Raw genomic sequence first — 25,042 nt, forward strand, 5'->3', positions numbered from 1 at the left:
CGCAAAACAAGGTTATGTAATCAAATTCAGTGCTTCGAAGAATTGCAGTCACTCAAACAGGCTCCTCGGAGGAGAATCAGGACGAGTATTGAGCTTCATGCTGTCCCGCTCACTATTTCGGGCGACTACTTTATTCTCCCATTGTTCGTGCTCAAGGAAAGCATTTTCGACGACCAATCCCGGTCCGAACCATGAGCTCCTCCAAATGCTGTCACAAAGTGAGTTCCTTGAAGTTTAGACTGCGGAAATCCTCAACCCCCGACATAGATTTAGAGCATGAAGACTCCAGTCCGAACAGAAATGGTTACAAAGTTCGCGCGTTTGCACGAGCCATCGAGGCTATTGGCGCACTGGAGGAACCGGTGCGGAACGTAGCTGAGGTGAAAAAGGTCAGAACTATTCGCCAGTAGCTCCGCGAGTCTAATACTCACTGAGAGGGATTCTATTCAGCTGAAAGGTGTAGGCGTCGGAATTAGCAACAGGATAGACGCGTTCTTGTCGGGTAAAGACTATGTCCGTAGGTGTTGGATGTCTTGCCATTGTCCATGGGTTTCATGCATGTCTCCAGGCTCCGGGAGCTATTATCGAGGTATCTGAAGGAGGCACCGAGGCACCGAAACGCAAGACGAAAAAAAATTCTGATCCTGAGGAGGAACGAAAGAAAATGATATCTCGGTCATTGACATCTGTTTCCGGTCTTGGGTACTACACGTTCACCCCGGGTTGACTTCAACGGTGTTCTGACAAATTGTGTAACTACAGCGTAATGACCGCGAACGCTCTCATTAAGGCGGGTTGTACATCCATCGCGGACCTGAAGAAACCGAAATTCTTTGACATGCTGAGTGCCCCGCAGCAAACCGCCGTGCGATACAACGAAGATCTCGAACGACCTGTCGGGAGAAGTCAAGCCGAGCTACTCGTCGTACGTTATTGATCAATTACTCAAAGAACGCTCTATTGGCTCATCACTGTCTAGAAATTTATTTCGGAGAATATCTCTTGCAAATATAATGTTGAGCTCGTGGGTAGCTAGTAAGCAGCCTGCATCCTTTCCCTTTTTACTGTGTTAACTTCAATAGCCGACGGGGTGCCCAATCATCTCCGGGCGTTGATATTCTATTGACACACCCTTCTCATGTTCACGTGCCTACGCCCTCATCAAAGAATGGCTCGGTTACCCAACGATATAGCATGGCGCCTTTTCGCATGCCATATACAAAGGTTCAGGAAGCTCAAGACTCGCTTCTCTTGCGTGATGTGGTATTGCCACTCGAAAGCCGTGGTCTCATCGCTGAGACGTTGTCGCCGGGAATCCGGAAGTGGCAGGGTGTGATACGTCTACCTGAAAGGACTGCAGACGGAACTTGGGAAGAACGGTCTCAACGAATCGAGCGCATCCGTGAGCAGCAGGGCGTTTATATTCGATTGGACTTGAAGTAAGTTTTGATTAAGATCTTTTGGCTCACTGATTTAATGGCGCGTAGCCTTGCCCCTGTGAAATCGAAGGGTGCAGCACTACTTGCGTTGACTGGGGACAAGGAGTTTTATGTCGGCACTCATAAAAAAGCTACGCAACTGGGCTTGCTCCTCAATGAATTCGGCCTGTGGAGATGGACTTCTGATCCATCGCTCCCAGCGGATGCACAGGAAGGCTATTGGGCATTCGTAGAAGGCGAAAGCGAAGATGCCGTCCTACGCGAACTCGGCATGGGCTATGTAGAGCCGATAAAACGCAACTTTGGTTATCTCGCTAATTCTGACTCGGACGCGTCACCGGTAAAAAGGGGTAGGCCACGGAAGAAAGTTGCGTAACTCTATTTGCATTAATATATCGTACACCACATAATGTTACTACATATCTGTGTTCAGCTCGAAGTGAGAAGACCAGGATGAAATGGAATGGTTGCGAAACGTAACAAGAGGAGAGAGAAACTCCTGCCGGTAAGTATGTAGATCAGCGTAATTTGAGACTTTTCCTATACTTCCACGTGAATTCAATCGATATTGTCCCAATGATGACGACGTATATGACCAGCCAGAGCGCGGTGAAGGTGCAGCAAACCGTGTTTGTGGAGTAGAAGCCAGTAATCAGCATGGCTGCGGATGAAATACATTAGAATCAAGAGCATCAAATTATTGGAGCAACTTACCAAATATGAAGCAATTCAGGGACCAGCCAACGAAGGACATGGGCATGACGATCGACAAGAGGTAAGACAAGATAAAATAGCCGCCTGACTTGAGTTGCTGATAAAAAGTCAACTAGTGTAGCCGGTAAAGTGAGAATAGCCCTCACTTCTTGAGCCCACTGCCGATCGGTGTGTAGCCAGCGTATCATGCTCAAGCCAGATGTCAGCATCGCAATCATGGCCAACATGAGTGATATAAAGAGCAAAAAATAGGGGACAGGCGAGGTATAGTCAAAATGTGACACGGGAGAGCCAGTGGTTACGAAAACACCACTTGTAGCGAGAAGCAGGCCCGCCTTTTCGAAATTTGGCATGTTAGCGCCAACGTAAGTAGAGATTTGAAGAGCTTACTGCAGTGATAGTGTAAGTCAGGATAGAGCATAGCCTTGTCTTTACGTCTTCGAATTCTTCCTTGGATTGTAGAGACTCCCAGTGTTCATCAAGATCGGGGCGTCCGAGAGCAAGAAAACACAGTACTCTCGTTAAAAAGGATGTGTAACGGAGGGCTTCGGGGAGTGTTTGCTTTTCGGTTAGCATTCTTTCATCAAGAGTCCCATAGAACATGAAAGCCTAGCGTACTAGTTCAGTTCTATGACAACATATTTTTCTACTTTTCAAAACGCACCTTTGGAAAATAGTGTAAAGCCATGACAAGCACCACGTTGAAGAGGAGAGTAATACTTGGCTGGATCACGGTCACTGTACTTTGACATGCTGGATCCTCTTATACTCATCTTTCGATTTAAGGGAAAGATATTCAACCAATAGGGTCTTGGATTTCCGTGACGGATCTACTTTACCGGTACCAACGCGTAGGTGTGGTGGCTGAGCGCTGAGTGAAAAGTATCAGTGTGTTGCATAAAAAACTGCGTAGCCACATTTCCACACTGTGAGCCAAGATACCGAATCGTAGCGGCGCCCGCGCCGGTCCCCGACTCTGCTCATACGCAATTGTAGCCGAGAGGGCGCCATGTTTCGTGAATCAAAAATGAAGCAGAATTGAATAAGGAAAAAAAAATGCGAACTGTAGTTGCAGCAAAGGGTACAACATGATAGCTCAGTTATGAAGGAGCACAACCGTCAAATTCGTGATTCATAATGCAGGATGGCCTTGGTATATAGCAGTACAAGAAGTGCCTACAGGGGTTATCGCAGGCCATCAAACGAGAAAGATCACTAGAAGTAGCAAAGGGGCAAACGCCAAAAAACAGCCGAACGGAATAGCATTGCCGAAAAAGAGAAGAGAAATGTATAGAGAGCGGCACAGACAAGTCTATTTTCGGAATGATTTGGCCGGAACAAATAGGTACAAATAGGCTCGAGCTGTGGAGACGCAGTTTTTTTTATGCAACACACTGTAAGTTTAAGTTTGATCAGAGTCTCGCTGCGGCTGCCTGAAGACGTGGTTGCCACGCTTGAGATCTTGAGAACCGCTTCAGGATAAGTTTAGTTATCTCAAGTTCGTGGCCCACAGGCGGTGTTGTCGAGATCACGTGACTTCTCGCGGAGGCGAGGCGTAAATTTCTCGACATTAAGTTCAACGATGTAGTTCGGCCACATCATGCATGGCACTGCGCGAATCAAGGATGCCGACCATTTTACAATAATTTTCCATATAGTTTACGAGTGTCACGGCGATGCACAAATTTGCATCGTATACTTACCCCACCGCCTTTGCACCACCTACTTTGTTAATGCTGTAGCGTGGATTCTTTCACACCTATCGCACAGAAAGCTTGTGTTAATGGATGTCAAGGCTTCTACAATATGAGCTGAATCCGGCTCTTCCTGAGCATGATGGACTTGGAAGTTGCACACGGACACCAGAATTCCGCAAAAAATTGATAACAGATAAACTTATGAACCAAGGCCGCAACATTAAACAAGCAACTGCACCGAACCGCACGATCAAGTCTGTAATCATGGTTCACAGCAAGAGATCATCTCCACCGCTCGCAGAAGCAAAAGAGGCTCCACCGGAGGTACCGATTCCACCAAAGTTCCCGAATCCACCCATTCCCATCTGGGCCGCCCCTGGTTTCTGACTCGACGCCCAGATACCAGCCTGGGCTTTCTCCTTCTCGAGGTCTTTAATAGATTTACCAGTGCTTCCAGACTTGACAGTCGGGGTCGTCGATGATGTGCCTAGAGACATGGACCACAAGTCCTCGAAGTTCGACGACGACTTCGGGGGTGAGGCGGGTGAAGCTTTCGGGGGTGCAGCTGCGGGGGGAATGGGTGCAGCTGACATTGGTGTTCGTACGGATGTGGTAGGCGACAGCGGCGTCGACGTAGACCACAAGCTACCGGATGACCCACTGGCAGCTGCAGGGAAAAATTGCCTGTTTGTGGGAGAAAGTGCCCTCATGGAGGTGTTGGGAAATCCAGTAGGAACTTGTGAGGCAAGAGATGGGCTCATCATGGGTGCCCGATTGCCAGTAGGAGGACTTGCACTCCGTAGCATTTCCATCAACGTAGGCTTGGTAGGGACGGGGGCAGATGCCGGGGCAGGTGAAGACGGCGCGGGTGAAGATGGCGCGGCTTGGAAATCAGCAAAATCATCATCTGCATGACTAAGATCAGTTTTCTGAAAGAACCTTCTGATGGGCGCCTCACCGTCAAGACTGACATTGCCCACGGATGGAAGGGCTTTGTTCGTGTTGGACACGGGGGGAGCGGTCACTGGCTCGTCACTGAAACCACCCAGGAGATCGACCTCAGGTTCTTTCGGCTTCGGAGGTGCAGGTTGTGCCGTACGGACAGGAGAACTAACTGATTGTGTGCCCTGACGGGACCCAGTATGACTCCTATTGACAGAACCTGACCGTCTGACAACAGTTTCGTCGTCCCCAGCAGTGTACTCCTCGAAGTCCTTTCTACCGTTGCTATCTTTGAAACCAGAGCTGCCTCCGTAATCTAACACGATGTGAGCAATGATGATTCTTGAGACAAGATAAAATAGACTCTCACCATCTCTACCACTCATTCTGTCGCCATAATAGCCTCCACTTCCACTCGAGAAGCTATCGCTGCCAAATCCGCCAAAGCGACTGCCACCCGAGCTGAAGCTCATAGGATCGTTGCCTGTCCCAGTGTATTTATGGCGATTATTTTTCGCTTTCCGTCGCTCAGTGCGGATGTTCTCTACATCGGATAACAACTCTACTAGTTCACGGGCCCGGTTGCGGACTATATGCGCAGTACGTCAGTGACAATATTTAGTTCGCTGTCAACTGCATACCATTCTGGCCCTCATCTTTGCCCTTGTCGTCTATGTAATGGAAATTTCTGAGCATCTTGAGCGTAGAGATGTGGGAGCGGGAGTCGTCGACAACTCTCTCACTGCCGTGTTTGATCAAGTACTCAAGCAGTTGAAGAGCCTGTGGACATGGGTTGGTGAAAGGGCCATATCAAACACGCACAACCCACCTTGTAAATCTGCCTCCACTGTCGGGCCTCTTTTTCCATAAACCGGGCATATATACATGGCATGATTTCATTGAAGTTTTGGCTGGGGTAAGGTCAATGGACATATGGTCGGAACGCTGGAGAGCTAGGCTTACAAGTTGAACGTCCTAAGAAAAATGTCAATTATCATTTACTGTAGTAGAAAGCCACTAACCCTTGAGCAATTTCTTGCATTAATGTGGAACTGGCGCCCCTGCGTTGCCCTGTGAATCTCCTACGCTCTGTATTGCGCTGGGACATAATGTGCTTACCAAGGTTCGTCATTAGTTGCCTCTCTGACCTTGGACTCCATCTCGCTGATATTGAGCACAACATTTTTGGCCTACATCGACAACTATCAGCATGTGCAATTGCAATTGCCCTACTCTTAGTCGCCACGTACCTGGTTGTACATGTTCTTGATATCGTAGACGGTCAGGTTTGACAAGGTATTCGCCAGGGAGTCGAAGCGATCCATGGTGGGCAAAATCGAGGACGCAGCTGGCTGCTCAATGCGCTGTTGCGGTCTGGACGTGCCAGCTGCCACTGCCACTGCTGAGGTATGTGTGATTATGTAATCAATTGTCGATGATCATGTGACCTCGACGCGTAAATAGAGTCGACCCCTGCAGAAGGGGTGGTTGATCTAGTGCTCTACGAGGACTGATCCGGAACAGGGATTATCTCGACTCCACCCAGCTGGGCAACGTTCATTGTATCAGCGCACAACTGTTGCCTTCGTGCTGGTTTACGTCGGTCTTTGTTGCCCAGTTGCTTGGCGATAGTTACGATTCACGTGTTGACAGGGACGGTGACAACCTGTTCCTACGTCCCTGTACCTCACGAGAACGAGTTCGATCCAGCACCTTATAATTGACGGAGTGACTGTATGTCCAACGATTCTCATGTATGCGCCGCACTGACCCGCGTAGCCGCAGGGGTATCTGGCGAGAGATGCATTCATTCCTCTCTCACATCCGAAGCCGAGGCATAAGCCATTCCGCTGCTGCACCTCCTCAACCAGAAAACTTCTGCGTTGTCCATCCCACTGCTGCGCTCAGTTATGGTGTGGGCTCAACCGCGGAAACCTCCCCGGCAGTGCGTTATGGCATAGACCAGAAGATTCTCCAGAATCCGAGTTCATACTTGGACATGGATGATTCAGAATCTCTGCCTCACAGCCTGAGCCCCAGAACTCGGAGACACACTGTAGATGTCAGTAGTTGGGGGCTTCGCAATATACAGCAAGCAAAACCCATCTCCGAGAGTGTCTGCGAAGTGGATCAACCTGGGTCAGACTCTCTGGCCCATGAAATACCTCTAAGCGAGTCGAAATCTATTGACCGCCTAGCTGCGTCTGGAGGCTGGTCCACGTTTGGTCGCCAACGAGCGCGTAGTTCCCCAATGGTACCAGAATTTGCAGACCATAGTCCCACTAAAGACACTACCAGACGAATGTCATATTCTCCTTCACTCAAGAGAAGTAACAGTCAGAACGGTAAAGGGACAAGCTCTTCCGGAAGTTCACGCTCTGTCACAACCTCCCGTAGTGTGTCACGATCCTCCATAGCGCCTCGCGATATATCAGCGCAGGCAATCAATAACGGGCGCACCTTAACGATACCCGACGATAATCATACAAGCAGTTCATCCATCCATTCCAAAGCATCGCCAACGGATACCACGTCCTCCAGAATACATCCACGAACACCCAATAGACCACGATCCAATACATCTCCGACAACTCGCCCAAATGCATACTTCACTACACCTATCCTCCGCGAATTGGGATTCGACTCTCCCGGAACATTTGGCCATCCGACACCCGAGAGCCGGTCCACGTTTACGTTTACGCATCCATCGCCTCCACCCCCTCTGCCCCCCTTGATTCACCCGGCTTTGTCATCCTGCCTCAAGGACAAGAACGTTAATGATATTGCTCCCATGGCATCAGGTTTCGCAGACCGATCCAACTCATTTCCCAAACGCCCATCACGGATCCCGTCTGGCATTGGTGATGATTTCTTTGCATCGCTATCAATGACATTTGGCCGTTCTGTCCGACATTCTGCGAGCCTCTCGAAGGTGCAGGATGTCTTCCCTCCTTCCTCAGAAGAGCAGCCTGCTGCACAACGTCTCCGTGCGCGAACAATTTCTGACAAACCCCAACGCCGTCGACGTAACAGTGCATCTTGGAGCGCACAACAAGCTACAGAAGGTGTCAACTCATCTTCAAACACCGCATGGCCCGCAGAGGTATCGCGCGAAATCCTGCGGCTTTCGTTGGGTGAAGGGCTTGACCTCGTCAATTGGTCATCTGTATCCCAAAGTGGTGTCCCGGGTCCGGGGTCCGAAACACGCGTTAGCGGCGTGGCACAATTTCCTAAACAGGCGCCCATATCGCGATCATTTTCTCCTTCATCTCCTTCACCACTTCGACCACGCTCCCCAGCTCCCCAAGGTGAGTCCGCTTCTTACGACATTTAGATCTTGCTTTGTGCCATACGTCCCGGATTCCGCATCTTGTCTCTCTTCTTTCTATTCACCCATGTACTTTCTCATACGTTCTCTTCAGTCGTTCGTTTCACATACTCACTCATTTGTTCTAGGCGGGGAACGCACATCCCCATCCCTATCTCCATCTCCATCTCCACCCCCTCCTCCTCCCTCGACGCACCATAGCCGCCCAGCAAGTTACGCAGACCCGCGCATGTCTGCAAAACAAAATGGTACTCTGGTCGCTACGGATGGCGCCGCCTCGCCAAACAATACTTCTTCGAGACTAGACGTGCCTATGGGTCCAAGCAAAATACAAGGTCACCCATCGTCTCAGTTTCTCCTCCCTCCCTCCACTATCACTCCCACACCCGCACGTACTTCCCGCACAATCGCCATGGACCCAAGTACCCCGTCTCCCGCGTCTCGCAACCCTAGCGACAAGACCAAAGGCAAACGGAAGGCCGAAGACATCGACACCACACCGCCTGAGCAGAAAAAGGACGCGCAGCGCGCGACATTCGCTGTCCCAGAGAGCAACCGAAGTGCGTACCTTTTATTACGTTGTCCCTTCGCGACGGATCCGAACGCGGACTGATAGCTCAATCTAATCACACAGGTCAAAAGCTCTCTGCTGCATCACACGCGCCATCATCGTACCACCGCAAGCGCGCTCGTATATCAACGTCCTCTCTTTTTGGCACCCCCATCCACTCACGGCCCGTCTCTATTCAGGGCCAGAGCGTGAATTTAGAGCGGACGCCCGAGGTGGGCAAGTTCGGTTCCTGGTCAAGCCAAACGAGCGCTCGTGTACAATCCAACTCCCGCGCACCCTCTCGTGCCACGTCCACTCGTTCAGCTCGTCCCCAACAAACCCCTAGCAGGAACTCCCACACCACCTCAATCGCCCAGAACCAGAATCAGAATCACACGAAACATCAAAGCATGTCTCAGGCGTCTATCCCTATCAGCGCGCTCGTGTCCCCGCATGCGCCTTCGATCGCAACTTCTGGCAAGTTTCATATGCGAGATCCTAGACGCCCGCCGAAGAAACTTGCAGAGACGCCTTGGACACTGCATTTTCGTGAGGAGGATGAGCCTGGATCGCCTGTGCATGCGTGGTACTTCTTCTTGGGATTCATTTTGTTTCCTCTGTGGTGGATCGCTGCGCTTCTCCGCACACCGCGCACGCGCGTTGTTGGTGATGAGAAGGGCGTTTCCTTGGATGATCCGCAGATCGAGCATGGTGAGTGATTATATAGTGTAGGGTTTGGGTCGAACTGATGGGTATGTCGATGTAGATGCAAAAGCATGGCGGTTCCGGTGCCGCGTCATGTCCGTCGTGTCGCTATTCACATACATCCCCTTCATCATTCTAGTCGTCTTATTCGTCGGACGATAGCCCTGCACATGAACAAGTCACGCGCGTATTTTGCATTCCAAGAACTCTCTGACTTTTACCCCCAACGGCACGTTACGTTTCTCATTGCACTTATGACGTTCCCTTTTCTTGCTGCATACTTCATGTTCTATGCAATCCCCCACGAACATTCCGCTCCACTGCAGTTTTCTCGTCCAGTTCCGGTTCTGCGGACTGCATTCATTCCTTTCACTTACTGTCTTCACTCGTTTCCTGTGTTATTCGTCGACTTATCCCCGACCGCATTCCTAGAGTAGGTACCGCTATTACTGTTGTTCATTGGTGTTGTGTTATTACTGGTGTCATGGCAATCCAAGTGGAGAGAGGAGTTTGAAGTACAATATCGGGGAGATCGTATCCGTATGGGTATCCAAACGTCTGAAGAAAGCTACAAGACACGAATCCATTTCCTTACCCACGTGTGTACAGCCTCTTCTTGCCTGAGGAAGAGCTTATCCCCTCCTGTAAGGAGACTCCTATTGCAATTGGCGCGATCTCGTTTTGCGTGTCTGCAGATGATGTAGAAGTAAGTAGTCCACTGCCAACTTGTATTCCGTACTAGTCTGCCGCCCTCGGCGTTATCTCAATGAGCTCGATTTGAAATTCATATCGAGACTAGATAAGAGTCAGTATGTCACACATTATTGAAAGATGGGGAGACCCTACAAGGTAAACTGCGTCCTTGTCGATCCAGATCCCGTCAAACGGATAACTGAATGTTCCGTCCGACACAAGCTCGACGTAAGGCAAGTTCGTCGTTAAGGCCACCTGTGGCGGTGAGTCAGGGGTTTCTATGATTATCGTAGATGGCTCTTTCACTACTCGTCCCACACCCTGCCGACGCTCAATAGCTAACGGGCTGAAGTCCATCGCATGGAATCTATACTCCATAGGATGATCTTGTTCATCGGTCGTGCCATCTACGGGGCATGCCTGCAACACTCGATTTCCACTAACGCCAATACGCTGGTGCATGTGATTCTGGAACGCACGAGAATTTGAAGGGCCCCAGTCATCCCACAGTATTTCTGCTGGCATCTCTTCAGAGAAGTCAAGATTGAAGAACATTGTGGTGGAAATGATGAAGAGGAGAGTCGAACAGAATGATTCAAGGGATAATATAAATAGTTGGTGTTGAGGGTCTGAGGTCCACATCTTTTGTTGGGCTTGCATCGGTGGTTGCAAGCTATCTTCCATAGGAAGGATGCACGTGCACCCTATATTCATCGCTGAGATAGGCAGCAAGAAGCACGCCAGCAGCTGCGGCGCCTGTGTCGTATCCTCGATTGAATAGAGTTTTAATTTGTGGCTGAAAACCAGCAATCTATCGTTTCCGAGGAAACAAAAATCAGCTGAGCAGTCATAGAGTGGGCCTATGTCGTCAGCGAGGACGCACTAAATCGAGTGTCATCTATCAACACTTTAACATTTCTGATCAAGACTCACACTGGATGTTGTTGAGTGTTGCCAGTCCCAAATCTGCAACTCCCACATGTTATGAAAATCATTGTTTGCATCAAGCATCTCTACGGTGCGCCAGAAAGCGATATGCTTGCCGAAACCCTCGAGCTTGATATCGTCCGGGTCTGTCTTGATAACGTCGTAGCCAGTCAGCTCCGACAGAAAGAGTGTATGCCCAGCAGCTTGAGGGTGAACACCACCTCCATCTAGGGCTATGAGATCAATGTAGAACATCTCAGCATCACCCCAATTGGGATCATGATCAGTAACGGAATACGCGACAGCGATCAGGTTTTGCGCTGGGTCCATGAACATGTCGAAGGTGTGTGCATCGGGATCTGAATGCCACGACATTGGAGAGCAATCACGCTCGATTGTCTATTGCGAGGCATCTGGTAGTATTGGCAAGATCGTGGCCGAGTCTTCACTGGTGTCCCAGAGGCAGAGATGCCCATTGGCGACCCCCCGTATTGATGATGTTCGACTGTATCGACATTGGTCTGGTATAAAGATTGTTGTGCAAGTGTGGACATCAAGCTTGAACCATGCGTGAGCTCTGTTCCTCAGGAGTTGTAGGCGCTGGGAGACAGAAATGCGATGTTCAGGATTTATGTCAGGAACATGGAGCAGTTGTTGACCGCCGAGTTCAACGATGTACTGAAGTTCGGAGTACGATAGGTACGTCTGGCGAAGGGCCTTACATACCTACAAGACAATCGTCAGATGATAGGTCCCAACACAACAGTAATAGCAAATTGATCAATAAATTGTACTACTCACGGATGAACAACGAAGGATATCTCGGTACGGCAGCAAGATCAGGATGTAGAGCTGCACTTCTTCAGCAAGAGACAGAAATCCGGCTTTGGGCTTCATTTCTTCGTTCGTGACAAGTTCGATTCAGTCAAATTGACGTTTAGAATTTCGCATCATTGAAAAAAAAACATCCCCACGAACCTTGCACGAACCTTGCACGAACTGCACGAACCTTGCACGAACCCTAAGCGCTAATTATAAGCGCTCATTACGTTTGTTCCCCGTTGGCCCTTCAGTAAGCTTCAGTTTCGATACAAAAGATCAGCAGTAAAGTCTCATATCGTTCAAATGAATCGTGACTCGGAGTCCATATGGTATTCAGCAAGATCCTACAACCATCATTACATTGTAACAAGCAACAGGCTTTTCCACAAAAGTTGGCCTTACATAGATCTTGTTCTGACTAGTGTCATGGAATTCCAAGAGAGGTATTGGGAAATACAAGGTCGGTCGAATGTGGGGTAGATCCGTGTGTGGTGAGGCATAAGTATGGGTATGTGGAGTCCTTGGCGTCGAAAGCAAAATTCAGAGGGAAAAGCTACATGACAAGACACTTTTTGTCCCTCTTTCTGCCCTCCTGTGCGCGTGCGGCCTCATCTTGTGCCAAGATGAGCTTCTCTGCTTCTGTGAGAAGACCTCTCTTGGCACGGTCTGTCATGGCTTTGTGTCTGCTCGAGCGCTCCTCCTTTGTGCGTCTGTTGACAAGACTGATAGATGTTGATACGGCGAGACATTAGATGGGTTGGTACATGGTAGGATTAAGCAGATGCGAAGATGGATGGGGGGATGAAAGACGTCGAATCGGGGAAATTAGACGAGATTAATTTAAAGCGGATCACAGGTTTGGCAGAGATTATCGGTGAGGGAGGTTTGGTTGCAGACGAAAGCGATACGGACGTGGGTGCAAGAGGGATAGGTAGAGCAGGTGCAGAAGAAAAGTTGGTGCGTTATGAGTGGATTACGCGAGACTCGCACAATGTACGTCGCTCATCCTTTCATATTCCCTGGACGAACTTCGACTACATGTACCGAGGATGCAAGTATTAGGGCTAGTGGTGGGCGGCCGGGCGCATCAGTAGACCGGTGAGTTCTTGCTGGCCATTCCATGCACGAATATCACCGCCGTCACGCCTCTTAACGCAGTTCTGCCTTTAGCACGCACATTCGTTCTTGTTCAAGTTAGCGCACGTATTTACGTTTGTCTCTCTCCCTCGTAATAATTTGATGGACTCTTTCATGTCTCGTGTTGTGTGGGGTCGGGTTGGGGTCGGGCGCCTCGAAGAGGCACTCCACTCGTATTTGAGCCATGCTCCACGCTTTGAGGGTCTGTCCCCTCTGCATCCGGTCCCTTCAAAAACTCGGCTTTTTCGAGCTCCAAAAAACCCGGACTCAGAGTGCTTCTCCCAGACCACACCGAAGTGCTCTCTGGCAGAGCCAGACCCTCCCCACCACACGAAAGCGAAGCTTTCGTGGATTCTAACTAGTAACCATTTCAACACTCCGCAGGACTCAAACTCACGCTCACACTCAAGAGCTCTCTAGCGCACGCGCGCGAAATCCACACTCACATTCAACTAACTTCCCGTAGTGTTTCATTAGCACACCCATCTCTCAACTTCATTCCCTAACAAATGCGGCACCCCCTCTACAAAGCCTACAAGACACGGATCCATTTCCTTACCCAAGTGTGTACAGCCTCTTAAGCTTGCCTGAGGAAGAGTTTATCCGCTCCTGTGAGGCTACTCCTTGCAATTGGCGCGATCTGGTAAGTAGTCCACTGCCAACTTGTAATCCGTACTAGTCTACCGCCCTTGGCGTTATCTCAATAACCTCGAGTTCAGATTGATATCCATGACACTAAATAAGAGTCAGTATGTCACACATTATTGAAAGATGGGGGGACCCTACAAGGTAAACTGTGTCCTTGTCAATCCAGATCCCGCCAAACGGATACCTGAATGTTCTGTCCAACACAACCTCGACGTAAGGCAGGTTCGTCGTCAATGTCACCTGTGGCAGTGACTCAGGAGTTTCTATGATTATCGTAGATGGCTCTTTCACTACTCGTCCCACACCCTGCCGACGCTCAATAGCTAACGGGCTGAAGTCCATCGTATATAATCTATACTCCATGGGATGCGATAGACCATGGTCATCCGTCGTGCCATCTACGGGGCGTGCCTGCAACACTCGATTTCCACTAACGCCAGTACGACATTCCCTGTGGTTCTGCAACGCACGAGAATTTGAAGGGCCCCAGTCATCCCACGGTATTTCTGCTGGCATCTCTTCAGAGAAGTCAAGATTGAAGAACATCGTGGTGGAAATGATGAAGAGGAGACTCGAACAGAATGATTCAAAGGATAATATAAATAGTTGGTGTTGAGGGTCTGAGGTCCACATCTTTTGTTGAGCTTGCATCGGTGGTTGCAAGCTATCTTCCATAGGAAGGATGCACTCTGCGTACCCTGTATACATTGAGATAGGCAACAAGAAGCACGCCAGCAGCTGCGGCGCCTGTGTCGTATCCTCGATTGAATAGAGTTTTAATTTGTGGCTGAAAACCAGCAATCTATCGTTTCCGAGGAAACAAAAATCAGTGGCGTTGTCGTAGTCCGGGTTTATGTCGTCGGTGAGGACGCACTGAATCGAGTGTCATCTATCAGCATTTTAACATTTCTGATCGGGACTCACACTGGATGTTGAGTGTTGCCAGTCCCAAATCTGCAACTCCCACAGGTGATGGAAATCAGCGTTTGCATCATTCACCTGCAGGGTGCGCCAGAAAGCGATATGCTTGCCGAAACCCTTGAGCTTGACATTGTCCGGGTCTGTCTCGATAACGGGCTCCTCGTAGCCAGTCAGCTCCGACAGAAAGAGTGTATGCCCAACAGCTCGAGGGTGATAACCACCTCCATCTAGGGCTCTGAGATCAATACAGAACATCTCAGCATCACCCCAATTGGGATCATGATCAGTAACGGCATACGCGACAGCGATCAGGTTTTGCGCTGGGTCCATGAACATGTCGAAGGTGTGTGCATCAGGATCTAAATGCAACAACATTGGAGAGCAATCACGCTCGATTGTCTGTTGCGAGGCATCTGGTAGTATTGGCAAGATCGCGGCCGAGTTATCACTGATGTCCCAGAGGCAGAGATGCCTATTGGCAACCCGTATTGATGACGTTCCACTGTTACGAAATTGGTCTGGTAAAAAGATTGTTGTGCAAGTGTTGACATCAAGCCTGAACCATGCGTGAGCTCTGTTCCTCAGGAGTTGTAGGCGCTGGGAGATAGGAATGTGGTTGTCGGGATTTGTGTCAGGGACACGGAGCAGTTGTTGACCGCCGAGTTCAACAATGTACTGAAGTTCGGAGTACGATAGGTACGTCTGACGAAGAGCCTTGCATACCTACAAGACAATCGTCAGATAATAGGTCCCAACACAACAGTAACACCAAATTGATTAATAGATTGTACTACTCACGGATGAACAACGAAGGATATCCCGGTACGGCAGCAAGATCAGGATGTAGAACTGCACTTCTTCAGCAAGAGACAGAAATCCTGCTGTGGGCTTCATTTCTTCGTTCGTGACAATTCGAGTCAGTCAAATTGACGTTTACAAAGTCGCATCATTGAAAAAAAAAACATCCCCGCGAACCTTGCACAAACCCTAAGCGCCAAGCGCTCATCGCGTTTGTTCCCACTACCCAGACTAGAGAACCCGTTGGCACTTCAAATCAGCTGTAGTTTCGGTACAAAACATCAGCAGGAAAGTCTCATATCGTTCAAATGAATCGTGACTCGGAGTCCATGTGGTGTTCAGCAAGATCCTACAACGTCCATTACATTGTAACAAGAAACAGGCTTTACCACGAAAGTTGGCCTTACATAGATCTTGTTCTGACTAGTAGTGTCATGGAAATCCAAGAGAGGTCCTGGGAAATACAAGGTCGGTCGAATGTGGGGTAGATCCGCGTGTGGTGTAGCATAAGTATGGGTATGTGGAGTCCTTGGCGTCGAAAGCAAAATTCAGAGGGAAAAGCTACATGACAAGACACCTTTTGTCCCTCTTTCTGCCCTCCTGTGCGCGTGCGGCCTCTTCTTGTGCCAAGCTGAGCTTCTCTGCTTCTGTGAGAAGACCCCTCTTGGTGCGGTCTGTCATGGCTTTGCGTCTGCTCGAGCGCTCCTCCTTTGCGCGTCTGTTGATAAGACTAACAGATGTTGATACAGCGAGACATTAGATGGATTGGTACATGGTATGATGGGTAGGATTAAGCAGATGCGAAGATAGATGGGGGGATGAAAGACGTTGAATAAGGGAAATTAGACGAAATGAATTTAAAGCGGATCATAGGTTTAGCAGAGATTATCGGTGAGGGAGGTTTGGTTGCAGACGAAAGCGATACGGACGTGGGTGCAAGAGGGATAGGTAGAGCAGGTACAGAAGAAAAGCTGGTGCGTTATGAGTGGATACTGAGATGCGAAACGCGGACGTGCTCACCGATCTGTCTTGGAAAATAATTTTGGGACGGAGACGGATATTGGGATAGAAAGCTTGGAAGAGGGTGCTGATGCCGGTTTGGATGAAGGGGCTGGCCTGGATGAGGGCAGAGTTGCGGATATAGCCGAGAATGAGCTGGGAGTGGCTGACGGTTTGATAGTTCGCTTTGAAGTAGGTTTTGAGGTAGAATTAGTGTTCGGTCGATGCGAAATGAGCGACGGGCAGCTATGATCCTGTGGAAAACGGTGGTGAGGGCAGAACTCCTTGTGGCATCTCTGTACGATATTCATTAGTATCATTACTTGCACTGAACAGATATTCAACTCACATCACACCCGATGGGCGCAAATAGGACCTTACCGCACTTTCCCCTGGCGCATATCTTGCTCCCACTCTTGCCCTGCCGTCCACCAATAGCATTCATCGCCTCGCAGAAACGGCTGATATGTCTCTCCATGCGCACGTTTGGGTCCTCCCCAGGCGGAATCGCGATGGGAACACTGCACAAAGGGCAGTTTGGCGCTACACGCGTGGTCCAGGTGTGCGTGTGCAGTATTGCAGTGTGGACGAAAGTGCTCTGCGCAGAAGGCAGGAGAGCCTGGACAGTGTGGACATTTGAATGCAAGGAAATCAAGGAGAGAGCAATGAGGGTATGAGCAGGGTGTCCCGAGGTCGAGAAGTTGTTCGTTGGAGGACATCATACGCTTAATGATGGTGGTGGCGGCCGACTTCAGAGCCGGTCGCGCGTCCACCGACGCGCAGGCACCCTCCCAGGGGTCAACTTGCTTCAAGAACTTTCTCCGCTTGGTCACATGGATCAGGAATATTCAGCTTTATGGCTTACAAAGCAATTACAAAGAGCTTTCTTTGTCAGAGTTTGGTTGGTGTCATCGTCACACGCGGGCGCGCGGCCGCCCTCATGATCTGGCCAAACGCTGCAGCGACGGCGTCTACTAGGAGTTTTCTGTTCCAGCAGTATACAATGGCTTCCCCAATAATATGAGATTTCCATCGAAGTCTCAGTTCGCGCTCCGGGCCTTTAATGTTTGAATCCTGGGATCAGAGGCAATTTCGGTGGACTCTTAATGTTATCATCGGGTCATCGGGGACGCAATGCAAGAGTGGTGGGAAAAAATTGTCTATTCCCTTGTCATCTACTCAAGGCGCTAGTGAACATGCACAGGCAAGGCACAGAGAACTTGACTTTTACTCCGGAACCTTGCCCTCGATATTTCCGGCCTGAAAGCGCGTCAGTCGCCATCACCTGGTGTCAACTCAAAGGACTTACGTGGTACGTCGTTCTTTTCCCGGTATTGTCATTTCTGATGGTGTACAGAACATCCTGCGCCCATTGTCAACCAACCGTGCCGAACAGATTCTTCAGAACTCACCGTGCCGGTACCCTTCACGTTTACTATTTCTCCAACGGTCTCATTGACTTTTGACGTCGCCCCGCCTATGGGCTTATATCTGACTTTGTCTCCTGGCTGTGAAAAGAGTCCATGAACGGCGAGAGAGGCGGAAAGCGGCATCTCCCTGTACCTGATATTCAGTCTGATCGGGTGGCGTCAGAATTACGGGTCTGTTGAGATACCCATGACTGAACCCACCATCACTCAACAAATAAAACTGGGTGTGTGTTGGATGTGTTATGAATATGCTTCGGGTGGTGAAGGTCTGAGGAGGCTTCTTCTCAAGTACGTGCCCCTAACAGACCTGTGTCATCAATGCGTCAGAAATCAAGACTCATTGCTCCACTTCCACAGTGACTCGAATTTGATGAATTTTGGTGTCTGTTGAATTCAACGCTGCATTATTTTATACAACCCTCTACACGAAAATAACGACATAGCTCTCGAGTCTCGATATACTCTGGTGCCACAACTCTCGATTGGCCTTTCTCGTCCACACATGCTCCACTGTGCTATCATTATCGATGTTTTGAGACCGACATCCCCTATGGGATCATCACATGTCTGGATTATAGCGCCGGGTGTATACGATTCGAGTCAGACTAGAACAAGAATTTAAGGATGCTGCGAGGACAGGGTGGCAGCGTGTTGCGCTCGTGTCAGTGGGAAAAATAACCTTTGAAATTGAACTTACCTCGCAAAGTACACTGGCCACGCGTGTCTATATTAACACCATAAAACAATCACTGACTGTGCGCCCTGTCAATCCTCTGCATCGTTGCAGCTCACGGATATGTTTTGCAGTAATCCGCACTGCAAGCCGCAGCACGAGGATCTCCCATACAGTGGTGAGTACCAAAATCACAGCCCTAAGAGTTTAGCCCTCGGGGAACCTCCCTTATCAGCGTATTGACAGGGCCAGAGAGAATCAGAGCCTCTAGTATTCTTACAATAAGCCGCACCTTTCGTCCGTAGTAACTCAAGCTTACCTCCTGAAACATGCATGTCTAATCCGTTGATAACTACGCAGGTAATGTTGATAGTCAGGAACATGACAACAACAAAGATCATCATCTTTCCAGATCACTGATGCATGGCATACTTATAACCGAACGACCATGATCACTTGCATCACATTTCAGACAAGTCTATATCACTGATGTACTGCATTTGAGTAGCTCACCGCACAGCATAGCAGTTGTAACCACATTCATCCGATTGATTACGTAGAGTATACCAGTGCCTGCAAAACTAGCCAACGCCGGGGCCTGTGAGGATCAAACACTCCAAAAACACCCACAGCTGTTGTGGTCATTATAAAAACAAATTGGTGGAGAATCGGACTTACCAAGAGTGTCAGTTAATTGGACGGGAATGACAACCGTCCATGAAAATACAACATCTGACAACGAGAGTGACTATATTTGTACTATGCCGCTGAATGCAATGTATGCGAGGAGACATACTCAACAAGTTGACACTAATGGTGGAGATGGGTCATTAGCGCAAGGTCAATCCATGCTACATGGGATGCTTGAAGCTCATGTTTGTAAGAACATAATTTATATTTTGGAGCTTCGGCACGATGACGCAGGACCGTCGGTAATATGCCTGCGATATTAGAAAAACTATAGTGTGTAATGCGTTACATTAATATTGGTGAATGCGGGGACTTGGCAGCATATCGCACGAGATGGAGTAGAGTAGTGTTGCGAGAGGAGTTGAAATAGCTTCCCGGCAGCTATCATGTGACGTAGCAGGCGCAGCTCAAGTTTGCACAATGAGCACGCAGATAGACAACAGTTCCGGGCTCAAGATATGCTTATACTATGTGGACATAGTGCCCGACAAGTGTAGTCACTTGGAGTGTTTCGCGTGCTACACACCACTGCCAGTTGACTCGTGGACGTACTCCTCAGGCTGAAAAGCAACTGAAGTCATAGCGGTTCTTGCGTCGGATACGAGCTCAGCTCGATACCCACGAATGCTAAGGACGAAGCGTGGTCCCAGAACAAACAACTGCACGATCAAGGCAAGCTGGCCAACATGAATCAAAGTTTCCGTGGAATCTGACGTCTATAGAAATAAATTATGAACATGAGTCACATACAGATGTCAGTGACAGATCGGCGTACCGGGGTGTTTGAAGAGAGAATACTGAGATGGAAGCATGAGGCACCAACAAAGCTATCACGTGCAGAATTTCAGTAGAACGGATAGCCAAATTGAAATTACGAACTGACGTTGCAAAGTACACCACATGAGTTTGGATTAACACCATGAAAAAGTCTTTGACGGCGTGTCCTGTCGATGGTCCGAGTTGACGGAAGTGTTTTACAGCAATCCACACTGCAAGACACAATGCGAGGACCTCCCACACAGTGTACAGTATCCAAAGTATTCCGAACAGAAACAGACGTTGGTCATCTATCTCATAGGTGCATTTGTAGGTGCCAGAGAGGACCAGCTCCCCTGGTATTCTTCCTATGAGCCTGATGTACTTAGGGTCTCATCCATAAGCAAAGCTTACCTCCCAGGATATGCGTGGTGATTATTCCCATAATCACTCCGCAGGAAATGTTGACAGCCAGGAAGATGACAACAAGAAATATCAGCGTATTTCTGGATCGCTGATGCATGGCATGTAACCGAGCGATCATGATGACTTGCCTCACGTTTCAGCCAAGTCATCATTGATGATTGTAGCTGAGTAGCTCACCGCCTAGCATGGCACATGCGACCACAGCCATCCATAGTGTTGCGCGGAATATATGGATACCTGAAAAACATGTTAGTGACGGGCCTGGAAGGATCAAACACTCCAGGAAAACTCACAGCTGTTGCGGTCATTGTATTGAACCAACATAGTGGAGATCTGACTTACCCCTAAATAGCAGTACTAGTTAATTGGACGGGAATGGCAGTCATCCATGTAAAATACCCACTACATCTGATATCGAGAGTGACGGAATATTGTCTGTATGCCGCTGGTCAGAATAAAGAAATATAGTGTATGTGAGGAGACATACTTAGCATGTTGATACTGATTGTGAGAGAAGAGTCATTAGTACAGCGCCAAGTTGTTCGCCTCGAAAACATACATAGCGTATATTATTCCCATATAGCGCACCTATAATAGTTTGAAGTCAACACAACTCACCGACTGCACTCATAATACAAGCCACGCACACTGAGATACAACACAGTCATGATGGACCAGCGTTGCCTCTGTATGGATTAGCTGTATCATTGTGTTGTTTGTCTGTTCTGCTCACCCAGACCAGTTCAACCTATTAAACTATTCTCAGCGAAATGGCTGCTCCGGTCATGACATCGCCTTACCTCGTGTCCGAATGAAAGTGCTGGATGTATCATAAGGACTCATTGGTGATTCTTAATACTACATGGCTCACCCCAATCGTACATCACCGCAGCAAAGAACGCAGCTGCAAACCCGGAGTCATAATTAGCTCAAGATAGCACTGGCATCACTCGACCGAATCTCCACGAACCTGCAAAGTAGCTGAAATGGATATTCAAACTGATTGTCGGCCACCAACTAGGATCATTTAAAACTATGGTCATACTCGAATGGTGAGGGCGAGGGCTGCGGACTTGGTGGATGTAAAAAGATTGTACTAAAATACCACCATCCAGCGCCTTTATTAGTGAGCTAGGCGCGTTATGGAGAAAAGTTTCATCATTGCCTTGATTGACAGAAAGGAGTAAGCATCATGATGCAAGTAGAATATGGAACGTGGATGACCTCACCATTAATGAATCAAACTGCGATGCATCAGTGTCACACGTGCGGCAGTGCGCAGAACGTTCGAGCACCGCACACTTCTACAAAGCTGTGAGTGCTTTGGGAACTCGAGTCCGATGCCATTAATGTTTCTAAGATGAGTCCCTGCCGGACCTATACCAGTGCGATCAGTTTCGAATGCAACAAAACCGTGGCGCCCGTTTATCTGACAAGCATAGGCCTAGCCGCGATGTAATACCAGCTGTCTCAATAATTCTCAATGAGCATCGGCATTTTTCCGCCCCAAGGACTCTGGCCTGGGTAACAGCTCATCGAATATTTCTTAGCCACATTACATTCTGCCGGGATGACAATACAGTGGTCGTGAAAAATATAATAGGTTCAAACGGAGCAAACAAATGTCTCACCCACCTCCGCGATACCGGCACATCCCTCAATCTCCCTCCAAAACAAGCGATCAGGCCATCTGTCGCCTCATTCACGCCTTCTCACTCTCTGCCTCGCTCATTGGGCTATAACGTCGTAGGCATGGGAAGGAACATAGTCGAGGCAGCGGCTAGACTCCGATGCATAACGCACTATACTTATAATATTGTGCAGTTGATGCCATTAGCTTTGTATCGATTTGCATGTGCAGCATAACCAGGTATACTCAACCCTGATGATTTCATGACCAGTCCGGTGAATATTCGATGGTCATCCCTAATTCGAAATAGAACTGAGATGGCACATGGGAGAAAAAATGACTCGGACACGCACGAACGACCGCATAACCACGCACTCCAGCGGGCTTCTTGTTCAAGCTCAGACGATTGACGCGCTAGTAATTACAGCGACTTCCCACCGGTACCGTCTTTTAAATCCGAGGATTGTTTACTGTCGAATATTTCTCGAATATAACGTGCTTATTTGATATCTGGGGTGAATCTTTATCAGAAACGGTTATCGCAAGCGCGCCTGGACCAACCATCCACTGCGAGGGACGGTTATAGAACAGACGAATATATGACATCAAGTGTCATGTATATATCGCAGGAATGCGCGATAATATAAGAAATACAGAATATATCTGGAGGTGATGAGCGTGATGCTCCACAGCTCGGAACAAGGTACCGACCTATTATGAAATAAGTAGGGCTAGGCGTAGGGCATGAGTTTTTTCAAGGTCGGTGTCTGCGCTCCGCTGGAATATGCCGTCTGGCAGAGTGCGTTCTTTCGCCCGGGTCTCTTGGTGACGTTCAAATGTACGTGTGCTGCGTGTGCCTGCGCGTGTCGTTGAGCTGAACGAAATCAACGAGGAAACGGGAAGGTCCACGTACGCGTTTAAACTTCCCATTGCTGAGGGCCCTCCACCGTTTCTTTGTACCACTGTGCGTCTTAAGTTTTGGGAAATTGGCAACGGCAGATGTGGAGAATAGTTTTGCAGTCGTTACGAGGCGCGAGAGGAACATGGTAACAGGGTACCAGGCGCGTCTATTATTCGAAATCGACTGAAAGCTACAAGTTCAAAACAAGGCTCGAAGTACTTGGGCTCGGTTCTACCGGCAGAACTGACAAAATTGGTTATTTTCCGGCCGGCACCGTCCGATGATTGATGAGGTTGCATCATCCCACACAATGGCACATCATCTTCGCCATCGTGATCGACAACACCTTTAATATTGATATTGTTAGATTCAAAGGCTGCCCCTAGATGAGGGTAATGTTGACTGAATACGAGAATTCAGCAAAGCTGTTTCTGGAATTTGTTGTGGTAGGGCTGCATGGATCCCCGCGGATTTCCAGATGATTCATGGCTTTCCAAAGTCGTATCATAGGGCAACTCAATTCAGGCTCGGCATCTATCATGTCATGTTCTCTCATGCGAGAACTGCATGACCTCGACTGCAACTGAATCACGCACTTTGATCCTCCCACCCATTCAGAAGGTTAAGACAAGGACAAAGTGTACAGCGTCCTACCGGTGGTTTTCACCCCAGCTGTTGGCGTGTTTCACATCTGTGCTAAAACTGAGTACATTTATTCTAGGTAAATCCGTGAGTCTCGGAAGCTACAGAATTAGACCCAACTACCCTACCGAAGTCAGAGTACCATACACATTTTCACGTGTCTTTTACAAGCAAGGCGGAAGTCTTTCTATTGCTCCCTGCTCAGACCTTTCGGAACATCGCAAAGCCAGTTGAAAGGTCATTTAAGAGTAGCTAAGTGCCAACTGAGTCGGCGCTTCCCGAGTATACCAGAGTTCAAGTGACCACTATCATTCGCTGCCCAAAGTGCCACCAAGCGCTGCCAGGTCACTCAGATATAAGGGGGCATTAGCTTGGCATCACACCGACATACGAACTCATACCTACTCATGATAACCTTGGGGAATCAGCGCAGGAGAGCCAGTATAAGCAACATCTTGAACCATCAATGAAGGAAGAAGTACCTATTGGCGGGTCCTGCGATACACCAAGACATGGGTGTCATTTGTTCGTTGGTAATACAGATGTCCACTTACATGTACACGTTGTAATGAATTGATCTGTTCGCTTCTCACCGAAAGCCAAGCGCGGAATAAAACGGCGAAATTCATCCTCGGAAGACGGCATGGAAGCTCCAATTGAAGTCGAATAGGACCGGCCCATAATCACGCAGCCCCAGGCTGGTTCGAGGAAAAGTCAATATCCTTCAGGGAAAAGCTGACATGTGTCACGAAGTCATTTTACATCTCCTTGGACCGTGACCGACCGTTCCCGCGTAGAAAGATATCTCCAGATAGGACATCAAATCCAGGAATGTGTCACAATGTACCTTGGAGTGTATGTAGCACATTGACGTTCGGAAGTCTAGTTCTTGAAAGGGAGTGATTCCTTGGACAACTTCCTCCATCGCCCGTTCTTCAAGGGGTCGTTGCTACGAAGGGGGTTATAAAACGCGAGATAACGAACGTTTTAATCAGAACAATTAGGTTCGGGGGTGATCCAGACGACGGTGTGACGAAGCTAATGTCGGAATGGTACAGTACATAATCGAGGAGCAAGACCTAAAAGACAAGGACCGGACCGCGCGAGCCGCTAGTTTAGTAGGTTTTCAAGCCGTAAGGGCCTACAGAGACCACATGTACATGGAATGTGGTGGCACTATGCCTGAATTCCACGTAAATATTGATGTGCAGGAGCGTTAGGGAGGTTGGACAGTGCCAGTGATCACGGTCTCGGCTGAAAGAGGTACAAGATCACGGGTTGTGTCGTGGCAGACAGGTTCGAAGACGGTGATTATTGTTGCAGAGCACGAGCTCAGATCCGCCGGCATCAACGGATGAGCCCTTCAAGAAGTTTCCAGCCTGGAATTTGACCCCATTCGATGACGCGACCAGTTCTTATTTTTGCTCATTGAATTCGAAATAATTTTGCGGATTGATCTCGATGAAGCTCATCCTTAAAGTGGTTGCCATCAGTTACAACTCTTCAGAACAGACGGACAGAGAGGTACTACCGGGTAACAATGGGCGTTAAGGCTGTGACCCTGGCCGCGCGCC

General features: G+C 48.8%; 9 protein-coding genes across 9 annotated transcripts; 3 read left to right on the forward strand and 6 right to left on the reverse strand.

Moving 5' to 3' along the window:
* The first annotated feature begins 38 nt into the window (after positions 1 to 38).
* Positions 39 to 1,875, forward strand: DEU56DRAFT_813200 (uncharacterized protein). The gene is made up of 8 exons (XM_041353649.1): positions 39 to 218; positions 268 to 389; positions 451 to 513; positions 569 to 702; positions 763 to 925; positions 980 to 1,035; positions 1,083 to 1,439; positions 1,488 to 1,875. Exons 1-8 carry the CDS (start codon positions 98 to 100, stop codon positions 1,813 to 1,815), a joined length of 1,344 nt encoding a protein of 447 aa, XP_041206729.1. The 5' UTR covers positions 39 to 97; the 3' UTR covers positions 1,816 to 1,875.
* Positions 1,876 to 3,150, reverse strand: DEU56DRAFT_813205 (uncharacterized protein). Its single transcript, XM_041353650.1, has 5 exons — positions 2,818 to 3,150; positions 2,544 to 2,762; positions 2,300 to 2,488; positions 2,154 to 2,250; positions 1,876 to 2,100 (listed from the first exon to the last, which is right to left on the reverse strand). Exons 1-5 carry the CDS (start codon positions 2,839 to 2,841, stop codon positions 1,958 to 1,960), a joined length of 672 nt encoding a protein of 223 aa, XP_041206730.1. The 5' UTR covers positions 2,842 to 3,150; the 3' UTR covers positions 1,876 to 1,957.
* Positions 3,151 to 3,871: 721 nt separating this feature from the next.
* DEU56DRAFT_813207 (uncharacterized protein) lies at positions 3,872 to 6,165 on the reverse strand. The gene is made up of 9 exons (XM_041353651.1): positions 6,043 to 6,165; positions 5,912 to 5,982; positions 5,815 to 5,853; positions 5,756 to 5,767; positions 5,622 to 5,703; positions 5,434 to 5,572; positions 5,163 to 5,381; positions 4,809 to 5,108; positions 3,872 to 4,757 (listed from the first exon to the last, which is right to left on the reverse strand). Exons 1-9 carry the CDS (start codon positions 6,115 to 6,117, stop codon positions 4,120 to 4,122), a joined length of 1,575 nt encoding a protein of 524 aa, XP_041206731.1. The 5' UTR covers positions 6,118 to 6,165; the 3' UTR covers positions 3,872 to 4,119.
* A 1,265-nt stretch (positions 6,166 to 7,430) lies between these two features.
* DEU56DRAFT_698202 (uncharacterized protein) lies at positions 7,431 to 7,934 on the forward strand (the record flags this gene model as incomplete). The annotated part of the gene is made up of 1 exon (XM_041347272.1): positions 7,431 to 7,934. A coding segment is annotated over one exon (504 nt), but the record flags the coding sequence as incomplete, so codon positions are not given.
* A 333-nt stretch (positions 7,935 to 8,267) lies between these two features.
* Positions 8,268 to 9,727, forward strand: DEU56DRAFT_450119 (uncharacterized protein). The gene is made up of 3 exons (XM_041346273.1): positions 8,268 to 8,680; positions 8,737 to 9,381; positions 9,437 to 9,727. Exons 1-3 carry the CDS (start codon positions 8,350 to 8,352, stop codon positions 9,535 to 9,537), a joined length of 1,077 nt encoding a protein of 358 aa, XP_041206733.1. The 5' UTR covers positions 8,268 to 8,349; the 3' UTR covers positions 9,538 to 9,727.
* Positions 9,728 to 10,113: 386 nt separating this feature from the next.
* On the reverse strand, positions 10,114 to 11,892 carry DEU56DRAFT_757469 (uncharacterized protein; the record flags this gene model as incomplete). Its single annotated transcript, XM_041350134.1, has 5 exons — positions 10,114 to 10,170; positions 10,222 to 10,950; positions 11,002 to 11,354; positions 11,445 to 11,721; positions 11,797 to 11,892. 5 exons carry the CDS (start codon positions 11,890 to 11,892, stop codon positions 10,114 to 10,116), a joined length of 1,512 nt encoding a protein of 503 aa, XP_041206734.1.
* A 1,639-nt stretch (positions 11,893 to 13,531) lies between these two features.
* On the reverse strand, positions 13,532 to 15,523 carry DEU56DRAFT_450203 (uncharacterized protein). The gene is made up of 3 exons (XM_041346274.1): positions 15,322 to 15,523; positions 14,527 to 15,246; positions 13,532 to 14,475 (listed from the first exon to the last, which is right to left on the reverse strand). Exons 1-3 carry the CDS (start codon positions 15,415 to 15,417, stop codon positions 13,690 to 13,692), a joined length of 1,602 nt encoding a protein of 533 aa, XP_041206735.1. The 5' UTR covers positions 15,418 to 15,523; the 3' UTR covers positions 13,532 to 13,689.
* Positions 15,524 to 15,882: 359 nt separating this feature from the next.
* DEU56DRAFT_872110 (uncharacterized protein) lies at positions 15,883 to 17,039 on the reverse strand (the record flags this gene model as incomplete). Its single annotated transcript, XM_041355756.1, has 4 exons — positions 15,883 to 16,051; positions 16,342 to 16,616; positions 16,670 to 16,863; positions 16,910 to 17,039. 4 exons carry the CDS (start codon positions 17,037 to 17,039, stop codon positions 15,883 to 15,885), a joined length of 768 nt encoding a protein of 255 aa, XP_041206736.1.
* Positions 17,040 to 22,656: 5,617 nt separating this feature from the next.
* DEU56DRAFT_739930 (uncharacterized protein) lies at positions 22,657 to 22,970 on the reverse strand (the record flags this gene model as incomplete). Its single annotated transcript, XM_041348773.1, has 2 exons — positions 22,657 to 22,782; positions 22,839 to 22,970. The coding sequence occupies 2 exons, from the start codon at positions 22,968 to 22,970 to the stop codon at positions 22,657 to 22,659; spliced, it is 258 nt and encodes an 85-aa protein (XP_041206737.1).
* Between the last annotated feature and the right edge of the window lie 2,072 nt (positions 22,971 to 25,042).

The sequence above is a fragment of the Suillus clintonianus genome (genome assembly GCF_016758775.1).
Source record: "Suillus clintonianus strain FC179 chromosome Unknown DEU56scaffold_53, whole genome shotgun sequence".
NCBI lineage: Eukaryota > Fungi > Basidiomycota > Agaricomycetes > Boletales > Suillaceae > Suillus > Suillus clintonianus.